Source organism: Brienomyrus brachyistius, chromosome 2 (assembly GCF_023856365.1).
Source record: "Brienomyrus brachyistius isolate T26 chromosome 2, BBRACH_0.4, whole genome shotgun sequence".
Classification (NCBI taxonomy): Eukaryota; Metazoa; Chordata; class Actinopteri; order Osteoglossiformes; family Mormyridae; genus Brienomyrus; species Brienomyrus brachyistius.
Genome location: NC_064534.1, coordinates 28,598,783 through 28,612,121, shown reverse-complemented (window position 1 = coordinate 28,612,121; position 13,339 = coordinate 28,598,783). Strand labels below are relative to the sequence as shown.

The following is a 13,339-nucleotide window of genomic DNA, read 5'->3' as shown; positions in this document are numbered from 1 at the left end:
AAGATGCTGAGACAAATAAATAGATAAACTGATTTGTTAGAGATGATCCTACATTAAATGTGGTGGTGATTTCACGTTAACAGAACAATTCCCATGGTAAAGAAACGATCGAGATTAATAACATTAATAATCTTGCTATTTGTTGCCAGCGTTTATTCTCTAAATAAACTACCATAATCCTCCGGTAGTTGCCAATGCAAGTTTATCGCACAGATCAGCTAATACAATAACCGGTCCCTATCCTGGCCGCCGATCTCTTGTGCTGGGACCACCGCTCTCAGCTTCCCTTTTTGTAATTGAATTAGTTAAGGTTTGGAGGAGGGGTTTCGCTTTTGTTCGCACAACGCCCATTGAAATTTCAGGCCAATCGCTTCATGCAGCGCGGTGCTGAAACCTAACCCACTCTGCACGCAGTCAGGCGAGAACCTGCCTTCGCTCTCACCTCCTTGCTTTCTGTTCAACTAAAATCGTGAATTAACGCGACGATCTGCCTTTGGTTTTTCTCCCGTTTCCTATATACTAGGATGTAGGAGTGGAATGCAGGCATTCGGATCCTGGATTTACTTTGGGGTCTGCCGTCCTGCGGCGTGTGAGACAGCCTGCCCGTCTTTCTCTTCGCGCAGGACTTAAGCCTCCTTCATCCGCGGCACAGTGAAGATTGCCACCGGGGAGAAGATACCGGTTCGTCAGGCAGACCGGAGGGAAGCGGCAGTGAGACAGCGAAAGACGACAGAGCTTGCGGACAAAATTAAAAATAAAACGACTTGATGGAGTTGCAGTTAAAGGCGTGCGAAAGTTATGAACAAGGTTTTGGAGAAGGCGGACGTTTGCTGTGAGGTTCGGATCTGCGACGCACATTTTTATTTTCTTCTAAAATTGTTGGACTATCAGACGCTCTGTTGATATTTTTCTGCACACGGCGAGCATTTACCTACATCCAAGCAAAGCTCTTCGCAGGCTCGTTTCTCAGATCTAAGTTCTTAAAAAAAATCGCATCCGGATGATAACATTTCGCTTTGCGTAGCGGCTGTAACTGGATCTTCTTGGGGGGTTTTGCTCGGGTGTATTTTGGCATCCCAATAACTGCGGGCTTTCTGGAGCAATCAAAACTGATGCGCTCGTCGGGCATGAATATATGATCAAGCAGGGGGATCCTCATCTGGAAGCAACATATTGTTTCCAGCGGACTTAATACAGTGGCAATCGCCCCTCTTTAATCCCCCATACGCTGCAATCAGTTTTTATCAGCGAAGTGTGACTCTTTCAAGTGACAAATCCGACGTCGCCACCGGCTGCAGGTTATGCTCGAAGGGGTCAGGCACCTGGGATACGTTTGAAGATATCAAGACCAAAGTGACACATGCCATTTTAAAACAGATAAGACAGAAGGCCTACCAATGTGAATGAGATCTGGCCACATCTAAGCGAAGTTGCCCCACGCCGATCGTGCCCCGATCCCAGTTTTGCGCTGAAGAGGATTACGTATCGGACAGTAGTAGAGATGCTGCATGTGGAGATGATCGCTTTCGTTTTTCTAGTCCTTTGGATGTGTGTTTTTAGCCAAGAGCCGGGCTCCAAGGTGGTGGCCGATCGCTATGCCGTCTACTGGAACCGCACCAACCCCAGGTAAGACGACACATTTTAACCGGACAGAGGGGCCTTGGATCGGTACGGGTCACTAACTTCAGCTTCCACCGTGAACAGTGCAATATACTTTACTGTACCTCGTCCCATGGCTACATTAAAAATGGCATGTGAAATCAGGAGACTGTTTTTTATGTTTGCCGCTTAGTGCAAAGCCGTTTTCTAAAAGTCAGTTTTATTTACGTTGCGTCGTAGCCTATTATTCAATGCACTTGAAAAGCGTGAAATATATAACGAAATATTCCCATATATTATATATAATGTGCGTACAAGTACATAAATGGGAGATGGGAAATATGACTTATAAACTGCGTCCAGTACGAAGGCTGTAAGGCTGTAGTGCGCAATTTGACGGAAAATAATAAATATGAAACAAAAGGTCACGCAGTGAAAATAGCACAGAAATGTACCGCTTGTTTTAACATAAGACGCACATGTTTTATTCTTTCACAGTTTGCATCTTCGTTAGTACCCGCCTGGTGATCAATCCCCCAAAGCCCGTACAGTAGGCATCCAGGCTGCAAATTCACGCTGCCACTGCAATCTGCAATTGACTAATAACATCGTGTAGCCTAACCTAAAAATTAAAATGAAACAGATTAAGGGTTTGCAGTGAATGATTTTATATTTTTATTTATTTATTTTTTGCTTCCCCGCGCGAAACATAAGAGTTGCAATAATGAATGAACACCGTCGGGAAGGGAGACACCACGTTTTCTCTGTTATGCTCTAGGGACTACAGACGTGTATATTATTTTAATACACTATATTTCATATGTACGAAAAATGTGTTTATCGCTTTTGGTTAGATCCGTAAACATATACTTATTTCTAAATCTGCGTAGAAGGAAAACTCCACTTAATGCGAGACGTACTGCTGCGGAGCGCATATTAATTTTTGTCAGGGGAAAAAGTTAACAAACTTTGTCTTTACGAAATCTTCAGATTCCTTAAATTTTTTATGAAATTTCGAGGCAATTACAAAATCAATTTCATGTTACTAATTATGGTTTGTTTGTGTTTGATCTTTTTGGTTATTGTTCGAAAAAAAATGGGAAGGTCTAATAATTTTAGGTTGCACAAAACTATATTTTTCTGTGAATTTCGACACCTAGACAAATTATACCGTGAGACCTCAAAAATGTTCAGTGCAGTTGTATCCATTTAAGTTGCATTTGGAAGTAATTTTTATGGAGATACTTGGTACCTACATATAGGAATTTTAAGAAGCAATATTATTAATAGATGGAAGAGTTGTTTGATCCTATCACATCCAATTGATATGGCAAAAATATACCAGAAATCCGGGGCATGTTTTTTCAATTTTAATGGAAATATAAAGGCAGTGATGTGTGCCATTGTTTCTTGGGGAGCTTGTTCAGTGGGCCACCATACAGTCAAGACGTTCTGATATTCTGGTCACTAATTCAGGGCTAATTATTTGTTAGAAACCAGACATTTCTGCTAGAATTACTGAATCCAAGATTAAATGTATTATTCTGTGCATAATAATATATGCATTTGGACCCTTAACTAGCTACATATATTTAAAACTTGTTTAATGTAATTTTAACAATGTACTATCAGCTAGTAAGTTGTAAATTAGAAATGTTAGTTTATTTATAGCAGCATAACTGTTTATACAAAATATATACATGTTTATATATATATATATATATATATATATATGTGTGTGTGTGTGTGTATATATATATATATGTATATGTATATATATGTATATATATGTATGTGTGTATTTTCCTCAAATTAAAGACAAGCTTCTTATTTAATTCTTATATAAAAATTTATTTTCAGTCAAATCACATCTTAGCAAATGACCTATTTTCTTGGGCAGTGGGCAGTGTTTTATCTAAGTTTTATTATTATTATTATTATTATTATTATTATTCCTAATTAACGCCAACCAAAATTTGGCCCCATCCTATTTAATGTTTGATATGATATTACAATTTTTGTTATAGCGCATATAATGAAAGAACAGAGAACTTTAATAACCTCCTTAGGTGTTTTCACAACTTAAATGATAGGACCAAAACGCAACTCTTGTTATTTTGAAGAACAAATATTATTTTACAGAAATCACATATGAGTGCAGTGTGGCTTAGAACCACCAAATGTTGACTGAAAACATTTGCGTTGCCCGTTCTTCCAAGTCTGCTATAAGTTCTGTCAAAATTTCAAATTCAACACTCAGTAAATTTCAGCGCACAACTTAATTTCTTTAGTCATGTTTGGCGGGGCGGGGGGAGGGGGGGTGACAAAAATTAAAATTAGTATATAGTTTTTACATTTGGTGAAAACATGTGCCATTTGCTTTGGAAGGGGGTGAATTTTAAGCAGTTACCCGCCAGAGTGGAAGTCCCACAGTGGGGTCAGTGGAACTCGGGCGTTGTCTGATTTTAGATGTACGTTGGGATTCCATGTGTCCTGACCATGTTCTTCATCCCTTCTTACCACTCAGGTTGGGCACTTAGTAATATGCTGTTTTTTTTAGGCTCACCGAAGCTTAATCAGATGTGTTCTGATGATAGATAGAGTTTCATAATGATACACATTTTCACATTTTGAAATTGACTGGCAGTTTTAGTTGGTGTAGAAAAAAAAAACCCAAATCGAATCCAGATGTGCGTCTGCTCTTAAAAGAAGTTGAAAAAATTAAAAGCTGTAGTTAACTGGAATCTCTGCCGTGCCGCTGAGGCAGAGCGTGAGTAGCTGAGCCCTTACTTTCCCATAAAGTACAAGAATTTGATCATTTCCCCATCTTCTTCTGAATGTGTAAACTGTCTAAAGGAAAAAAAAAAAGAGATTGTCTTTGGGAAACGCAGAGCGCTATTAATCACAACTTTTCAAACCTCAGCGTCACACGTCGTGATGGCGAGTAACAGCGAACGCGCTGAGATGATTCCCCGTAAGGCGATATTTGGTGTCAGCCCACATGGACAGGACTGTGGTCCGTCACTCGGGAAATACCATTGAAGAACTATTGGGGGGGGGGGCAGGTGGATGGAGGGCCCAGCACCCCGTTACCCAGTGGATCAGCGCTGCCACCGAGCTGAATTTGGAGAGAGCCGACCAGTTGGGAAGCAAACGCCGCCACGCTTGTGCGTGATTATATCTGCTATTCCTGGTGCCAGGGAAGTGGGTATGGCGGATGTCCTGGCAGTGCCAGCGATCTGCGCTAACAGGCAGGGAGGCTCTCACATCAGCGAGCAGGGGGGAAAAAGGGTGTTAACCACTTAATTACTCAGCTGACCCCTACCCCCCCCTTCAATATTGCTAATGTTCTTAATGAAGGGATGGCAATTCCCCCAACACGGGAGGTCCTGCCTTCCTGCTGGCGTGGCACAGATAAAGATGAGCTTCCACCAGCCCAGCCTCTGTTGCCATGGACTTTGCCATTGCGGCTGCACCATGCTGGGCAAAGAAAATGAATGAATACAATTAAGCGTTTCAGGATACCCCCCTCCCCCTGCAGCCCCCCCCCTTTTCCTCAGGCTCCAGCTGTGTGCCCTTATGTGAGGGGTGCTCGTGTGGAGGTCACATTCTGGAAAACAGGCGGGGAAGTTAAGTGCAGCCGACTGTGGCGTTGCCGCGGGAGTGAACATCGCTCGCGGTTACGAGACTGTGGCCCAGAGCCTTGCTTGAGATTAAAATCTGATTGGCTTTTGTATAGGAATGATTACTGGGCTCGACCACTGATAGGTGGCCCGTTTTTATGGTGGGCTGCTCACATCTCGCGTGAGGGGAGCGGTTTCTGCAGGAGGGTCCAGGTTTGCCACGTCCCACAGAGCGAGTCGTGGGCTCGTCGCTGATGAAAACCACAGGTAACGTGGCCTAACGCCTAAGGAGCTGCACCTGGTCCCTCTCGGGTGTTAAAGAGCCGGAGAGAGGCATCTTATCCCACCACCCTCCTCCCCCCGGGACAGAGCAGCCTCTCTTGCCATCAACAGGTTTACTGTAGGCCCCAGGGAGAAGCCTGAATACAGTCATCCTGCTAATGGCAAATGAGGGGAAAAAAACAATGATTAGCTGTTGTTTTGTTTCTCGACTCTGGAGCAGTGTCAGGAGCTAATACGCTAGCTGTTGGTCTGCAGCTTTTTATCGCCGCTGCTGAGGGACAGTGGGGGGGGGCTATTTTAAGCCCGAGGGGTCTTCGTAAGCCCCCACCCCCACGCTCTGCCCGACCTGCAGTGTCCTCTTCTCTGTCCGTTGCCCCTCTGGGTTCTCTAGTCGCCTTCCCTGAACCATCGAGAGCGCAAACGTTGGCGAGGTTTATGTATTTTTACCCTGGGGGTCACAAAGGGAGGGGTAATTGCACGTTACAACTCTGGCTGCTCTTCTAACCTGCCGGGGCGCACAAGCCGGCGATGACAGCTGGAATTTAATTTTTTTTATTTTATTTTTCATTAATTTTTTTTTGACGGTCACACGCGAGTCACTGGATTCTCCCAGTCCCCCCTTTATAACTTCCTGTTCGCTCTGGTTTTTTTCCTCCGTTCGTCCCGCTTCCTCCTCTTGTGGCCAGTTGTCTCGGCCCCGTTTTTGTGGTTAATTTGCCTTCGCTGTGGGGATCAAAGGGTGCAGTGGAGAGAGTTCATTAGCGAGAGCTAATCAGCCCGGCCCCGGCCTGGAGTTCCTCGCTTTGTATGGTGAAGGAGAAAAAAAGCCTATGAGATTTGTATTTATGGAGAAAAAACACATTCGCCATTTAAGTGTGAATAATACCATAATGATATAGTTTGTCATTGTGTTTTTAATATGAATAAAATGTCTTAAAAAAAGGTGTCCCATTTTCTTAGCAAAGCTCATTAATCTTTATAAAAAATAGGATTTCAAGTTCCTTTTGAAAGTCTGACATACAAAAAGCCACACCAATTAAGGCTATTTTTTTCCTTAGTCAAAAAAGCATAATTAGATCTTTGGTTAGAAATTTGATATTTTATTTCCCTAAAAAAGGTTGCATTCCAGAAAGTTAAATATGCTTATTTTATTAGCTGGCATTTTTCTTTTTTCTTTTCCGTCTATGATAATTTAATGTTTGGATTTTAAGTATAAAAGCAAGGCTTAAAAATTCATGTAGACGTGAGGTATATTCGGGTTTCGTTCATGTGAGGTCGGGCACTGACGGGGATTAGGTTTGCCTGAGTGGATGTAAGGCAATCGCACGCGAGCCTTTGGCTGTGATATATAATGTCCCCTGTAGCAAACGGGGCTTTTTTCAGGATGAAGGTCAGCACCCAGAAGCCGGCTGCGGGATGTTAATCACTCGGCGATGGGATGATCCAACAGGATGCGTCTCAGCAGCGTTAGAGTGGCCAGTCGTCAAAGTCAACTTAACTTAAGAGCTTCACGTTTTTTTCCAGGTTTTTATTTTCCCTGTCTCTCCTTTGTACTTTGCCCTTAGCACAGAGCTGTTAGTAGACAGGCTGCGCTGTCCGTTATTTTACGCAGCACAAAGAAATGCAAGGAAAGAGTCCCTAAAAAGCCAATGGTTATTGAGTTTTTAAAACACCGGCAGGAGTGGTGCCTCATTGCTGACCCGGAATATGCACCCGTCCCTATGACTGGGATCCTGGGGAAAGATTTTGCCTGATCGAACTCGCCAGAGGTCTGATTTGCCGCCCCTTGCGGGAACCTGTTCTTATTTATAACTGTCGAACCCGGGTTAACAGCCCTTACACTTTGTATCCCCGAGCTTTCAATTGTTCGTTTGGAAAATAAATGAAAAAAACCTGTCCCAGGGTTTCTAGCTCGTATTAAGCTTTTAAACTGTGCGTTCACCTTTTTTTGGTTTGAACAACACAGCCATGGGTCTACTGACAGGTGTGCTTTGCTGCAGGTAACATATTACTGTTTTAAAAATTGCACCAGAGACCCTGAACAATCGCTAAATCACTTATAGTGCCAATGTGTTTATGTACTGAAAATTATTGCCGATTTAACGTAAAACATGCCTTTGCCCTTTTGTTTAGGCCACAATATGGGAGATTCTCTTTGTGTCCGCTTCCAAGAAGTGTTGCTTGTCGTCGTCAGTGTAAGGCCGCGTGTCCTGTGTATCGCACCATAAACTTAACGACACCGCCCCACGGAAATGAAGTCCGTTTTGCGGTTGGCCTTTTGTTCTCTTTCATCTCAACAGCGTGGGTCTGCACGCAGTTTGATATGTAGGGATGGAATGTGGGGGCTAATGGCAGTGGTGCCCCCTCCTGCCTCTAGGGGGCGCTCCTAATTGTGAATGTGTGTGGGAGGCTTTTTCTCCTGGACAAATTTGCTCCCTCGCATGGCTTGGCTTGTCATAAGCAAAGCACTTCTCTAGTTGCGTGTGAGCCAGGCCAGCTACTTGGGTATGACTGAAACTCATTCCTGTAACAATAGAAAATCTCAAAAATATAATCTTAAGCGTAAAACATGCAAAAATTATAAAAAAGAGCCTTCTCTGCGTATCCCCCATAAAGGGACATTGCTTCGTGCTCACATATGGGCAGCACTGGACAGTATTGTTTGGATAAATGTCTTCAATCCAGACTCATATGCTATGTTCATTTCTATTTTAATTAATGTAGCTAAAGATTTTCTTTAATTCTCAGTTTTATTTTACCACTGGTAAGTTTCCTCTGGGTTTTCGTTGTGATCATGCTCAGGTGACCTTCAGCCTCATAGAAGCTTAGAAATATCGGAAGCCTTGTCCTGTGTTGTGTTTTCCGCTTGCTTCGCCTACACTTAGGTTTTGTGTACTTTTCCAAAGTTGTCGTGTTTGCCTGAGTTTTTTTTTTCTTTCTTTAAAATAACTGGAAATTATTACTTTGCAGATTCAGACCTTAGGAGCTGTGGAAACATGCGGGTTTGGTTGAGGTGGCTAATCTTTTCACAGCATCGTCACTTAGAATTTTAGCTGAATTTAGTTTTATTTGGAGAACCCAGACCTTTTTCTTGCAGTTTAGAAGTTTGGCAAGGGGTGAGTCTGGAAGCAATCATTCGTGTACAAAAATGTGTTCTAAACGTGTGTGTGTGTGTGTCTATGTTTTTTTAAACAATTGACCACATCGTCTGCAGTCGAATTCCGAGTCTAAATGAGGCCCGGCAAGCACATCGAAGGATTTCTGGGCAGTGCGAGGGACGCTGCGACCATCGCTGGTCGTGGTGTTGGATGGCGATGATTGAAAACAAAAGCTGCCTCTCCGGATCGAATTCGCGTTTCATGAATGATTACTCTCACATTGTTGTGCAGTTGCAGCTCGTTAAAACTCGAAACCGTTTTTAAAAAGTCACATAGATTCCTCCTCTTCCCTCCCGGATGGGGTCACTTTTTTACTCTGCTACAGGAAAAAGAGAAAAAGTTATTTAATTTGCAAGAACCAATGTTTCTAGGTGAGGGATGGAGGGATTTTTTTTGTTAAAAAAGAAGCCGTTTAAAAGAAATTTCAGTGTGCTTGCGAGTGAGGCCTTGCGTTGGATTTGTGTAGATATATTTTTATGTTTCTTTTTATTTTATTAGGAAAAGTTTTTCTTCACCTGCAAGCTGATATGCTTCTAATCAGCGAGAAATTGAAACATTCCGAAGACGGGTGTAGTACTTTGCTCTGTGGCTCCGACGTTGGATGCCGAGATATTGGACATGACTGATGGGGAATGATCTCCCAGTTGGACAAGAGCTAGCGAGAGGGCAGCACTATCTGAAAGCTGATTGTAATCTTGAAAACCCTTATTTAAAGTTGTCAGTCATTGCCTACCAATGTATCCTGAAATGCCTTTTTTTGTAATATCATCAAGTATGTTCAGGTTTGCTTTGTAATGCATATGTATTTTACCCCATAGATTTATTTATTGGATACATTTAATTGTAACATTATTAATTTCACACGTCTTTTGAAGGCTGATTATATTGATTTTAAATGGCAAACTTAGTGTGAAAGTTGAAGCTTATTGATAAACTTCTGGTTTGCGATCAACTGAAACACTTTTCTCTCTAATTAACAACGTCAGATATATACGTTAGGATATTCTTCCCAGATATGACTAGTTCTGGAAGCAGGGATTTTCGGAGCAGAACGCAGCGCAACGCCGACGCTCTCCTGTCTCCGTCTTGCACGCCGTGCCGTTCGGAAACGCTTCGGTCACAGGGGATACAGTTTAAAGTTAACGTTTTGCCAGTGAAATTTCAGAAGCGCGGCGCGTATGAGAAATGTATGTTTTTCACAGCTGAAGAAATAAACCTGGAACATAAGGATCGATGAGGGGGGCATTGAAAAATAAAGGGGGAAAAAAAAACAAGAAAGTTCTGTGTTCGGGATTATTTTCAGTAGCTTAAAGGAAGACAAAGAAATACAATCTTCTGTTAACACAACTCGGGGATTCTGTTATGCCTCCACCAAACACGTCTGTTTTTCTAACATTTCGTGTCCATGAGAAAGAAGAAAAAGGTGTCTCCTTAGAACTTAATCCAAATAATGATTCACCACTCAAAATAATACCACTTTTTATATTGCAGTAATAGAATTGTTTTTGCCGACCAGTTAAATCTCTGGTAGGTCAGTACGACACAGAACATTATAGAGATTTTTTTTCTCGTGAGTCCTGTGATGGTTTTCAATCGTTTGTCCCATGAAGTCTTTTGATCATTTTCTACTGTTTTATTTCTCTGTCAATGTATCAATTTAGCCGCTTTTTCCCTCCGCTAACTTTTCAGAGTAACTGTGTCAGCACATATTGTCCTTAAAAGAAGAGTAATTATGTACATTTATCAGCGTCTTAGATGACCACCGCAGACATTGATGTCTGTCTGCGTGAAACTGGCTCACCTCTTATTAACCGGCTATTATTACGGAATGGAAAACATCATATTTTTCTAGATTTCATTTTTTATTTTCTTTAAAGGAAGTCCCAGTTTTCCAGTTCTTTCTCCCCTCCATTGCCTTGTAGTGTTTACCCTCATAACCACCCCCCACTCCACATGCATACAAACACACTCTCTTAGCCTCCTTTGGGTGGGGGGTAGGGTAGGGGAAAAAATCTGATCAGTGGTCCACCTCTCGCAGCTCCCTGCTGTTCGGCCGGAGAAAGCTACCACATCCCGGCCCGCAGTAAATATTGACTGGGACCTGACACAGGGATCCCGGCTCGCTCCCCGGACAGCCCCTCACAGCTTGAAAGGCCACCATTGTTCTGCACTTTCGTCGGCACTCTACAGCCCGAGCTGAAAGTATGCATGCGCTTAAAAAGTGGAAGAATAGGAGAAGGGGAAATTAAATGGGGGGGGGGGGTGGGGGGGTGTTCAGAGTTGAACTTGTTCTTCCTGAGCAGAGGGGAATGGGGGGACTGTGCACAATGGGGGTCGAGGCTTAGACCCAGTGAACAGAAACTTAGTGGAGGACTTGCAATGTCCCTCCCGCCACCCACCCCCCCCCCCCCCCAGCTTTCTCTGTTTCCAGCTAAGGATTTCAAAGGTGTTTGTGGTCTGCTGCCCTGCGGTTGCCGCCCCTGTGCCCGTATGGTGTAGGTGTCACCTTCAAGGCAGGGTGGGGGCTGGATTAGCTGCAGCTGTGCTCTCTCCCGTCTCCCACGGGACCTCCCGCCCCCGAGGTGCCAGGTGACCGGCCGCCAGGTTGTGCACTGCAGCCAGGCTTCGTTGCGGGGACTCGGCACTGGCTGCTGGCGGATTCCCTGCTTTTTGTCATCCTCAGTTTTTGCAAACTCCTCTCACCACATGCAACACAGCCTCTGGTGGAGGAATAATTTCTGATTGTAGTTCATATTCATTTACATTTTTGTATGGGTTCTGCTGCATATTTTCTCTTTAAATGTACATTTATTCACCTCTTTTTGCTGAGTCAGTAATATTGTCACCTAGTGGAAGCATACAGAGGGATTATGCTGCATCGATGTTAGTCTCTGAATTGAAAAAACGTACCCGTTAATGTTTTTTGCTTTTCTTGGCAGGCTTGTTATTTCCCAAAATAAGCGTCTGTAATTATCAAAATATATTCTGTCTTGTGGGGTGGGGGGGGAGGAGGAGGCTCTCAAGATCCCCACCTGAAGGCGGCCTTTGGTCTCACCCCGGCATCGAGCTGCACCCGGAGCCGCTGTCAATTAAGCCGAGTTTTAATGGAACTGAACAATATCCACTTAGCCGATTTCCACGGTGGCCCCCGATTCAGCCGGAGTTTCCCGTTGAGAGTGGCACTGCTTCCCCGCGTTTCCTTTTGGCTGGGGTGGGGGCCATTGCTGTGTGCTCACATATGTGTTAACGTGGATGAGTGCATGGGGGTCAGGGGAATCCAGTCACGGGGTATATGAGCGGCTTTGAGTAAGCTAACGTGCGTGGAATCGTGCGCTGTGGCCGCGTGTGTCCCGTCCGGCCGCCGCTCGCGCCGCTTAACAAGCCGTAACTGCCCGTGTTTACCTAACGTCCTGACTCGTACTTTGAAAACTTTGTGTACCATTTCTGCAAATGAACCATGCGCTGTCTAACAGCTGTATGTTCATTGACATCATGAGCGCGTGACAAGGAAAACAAAACAAATGAAAGCCTGTCAGTTCAGTTAAAATTTTTATCAGGGAAAAAAAATTAAGTGTTTTTCTAATTTATTTTTTTAAACCCTTCCTTATATGTGGGTAGATTCCATTCCTGAGTGTCAGATTACTTGGTTTAGGCTTTGTTTGTTTCTGTAAAAGATCTAAATGTTTTTGCGGAAACAAAAAAAAAAACCCTCCCAGTTCTTTGAAACCTGGTATCCTCACCACCTAAGTATTAGCTACGAGTCACTGAAGGGCTTAAAAAGCCCAGGGCTTATTGTCTTCTGACATAAAGCCTCTTCCTCTGGAATCTCCTGGCCTTCTAGTCTCTCATTTCCTAAGAAATCCTGGCTCTTTCACAGCATTGATATTAATCAGTTTAAAAGCCTAATGAGATAAATAAGACTTTAGAAGAGTTTTTAAGTGTACTAAGCCTCTCAGATGTCCACAGGTGCTAAATGCTTCCTGGGGTAAAGGCAGCTGTGCGTTTTCTCAAGGAGAGAGTCCAGCTAGGATGTCCAGCTGACAGTAAAGGGACAGAGAAGCTGCTTTTAGTTCCATGTTTTAAACTCTCTTCTCCTGGATAACTGAGGGTTAGGGGTGATCTTTGTTCTTTTCATTTTTACAGCCTGTATCCTAGATCTGGCCCCTTTCTCTCACGCGGCCTACGGACTGGAGCATAAAATGGCAGCTGGGACTCCCGTTCCGGTAATCACGGATTACTGGCCCTTTAAATTTCCGTAATCAGTCTTTGAGCTTGGGGTGGGGGGTGGGGGGGGTTCAGTAAGGTGTCCCCGTGTTGCGCTCTGCTTTGGGTCCGGGTCCCTGTCTCGCGGGCGATAGCCGTTAAATGCCACCATCCACCACACCCTGACCAATCCAGATGGCAAACTCTCAGCCATCTATGCGTAGGATCTGGGGCTCGGATCTGAAAGAACAAGGCGACAAATAGAGAGAAAGAAAAATAAAGTGGCTTCCCCAGGAAACATAAAAGAGTAATGTTTGGTGGCCATCTTACACTTCAGTGTTTATCTCAAACCCTTTATTGTTATTATTATTATTATTATTATTATTATTTTCTGAACGATGCACAACTGGATGTAAAAAAGGAGTCAAAAACGATAAACAAGAATGTTTAAGACATCAGTGAAATGTTTGACGT

At 43.5% G+C, this 13,339-nt stretch overlaps 1 protein-coding gene across 2 annotated transcripts in view; it reads left to right on the top strand.

Moving 5' to 3' along the window:
* The first annotated feature begins 369 nt into the window (after positions 1-369).
* Positions 370-13,339, top strand: part of efna5b (ephrin-A5b) — an 80,790-nt gene continuing 67,820 nt past the window's right edge. Inside the window, exon 1 of one of the 2 annotated variants that reach the window (XM_048995500.1) lies at positions 370-1,626. In XM_048995500.1, the coding sequence (XP_048851457.1) occupies positions 1,502-1,626 (125 nt within the window). In that variant the 5' untranslated portion in view covers positions 370-1,501. The remainder of the gene's footprint in view (positions 1,627-13,339) is intronic. The other variant, XM_048995492.1, reaches the window with a different exon arrangement.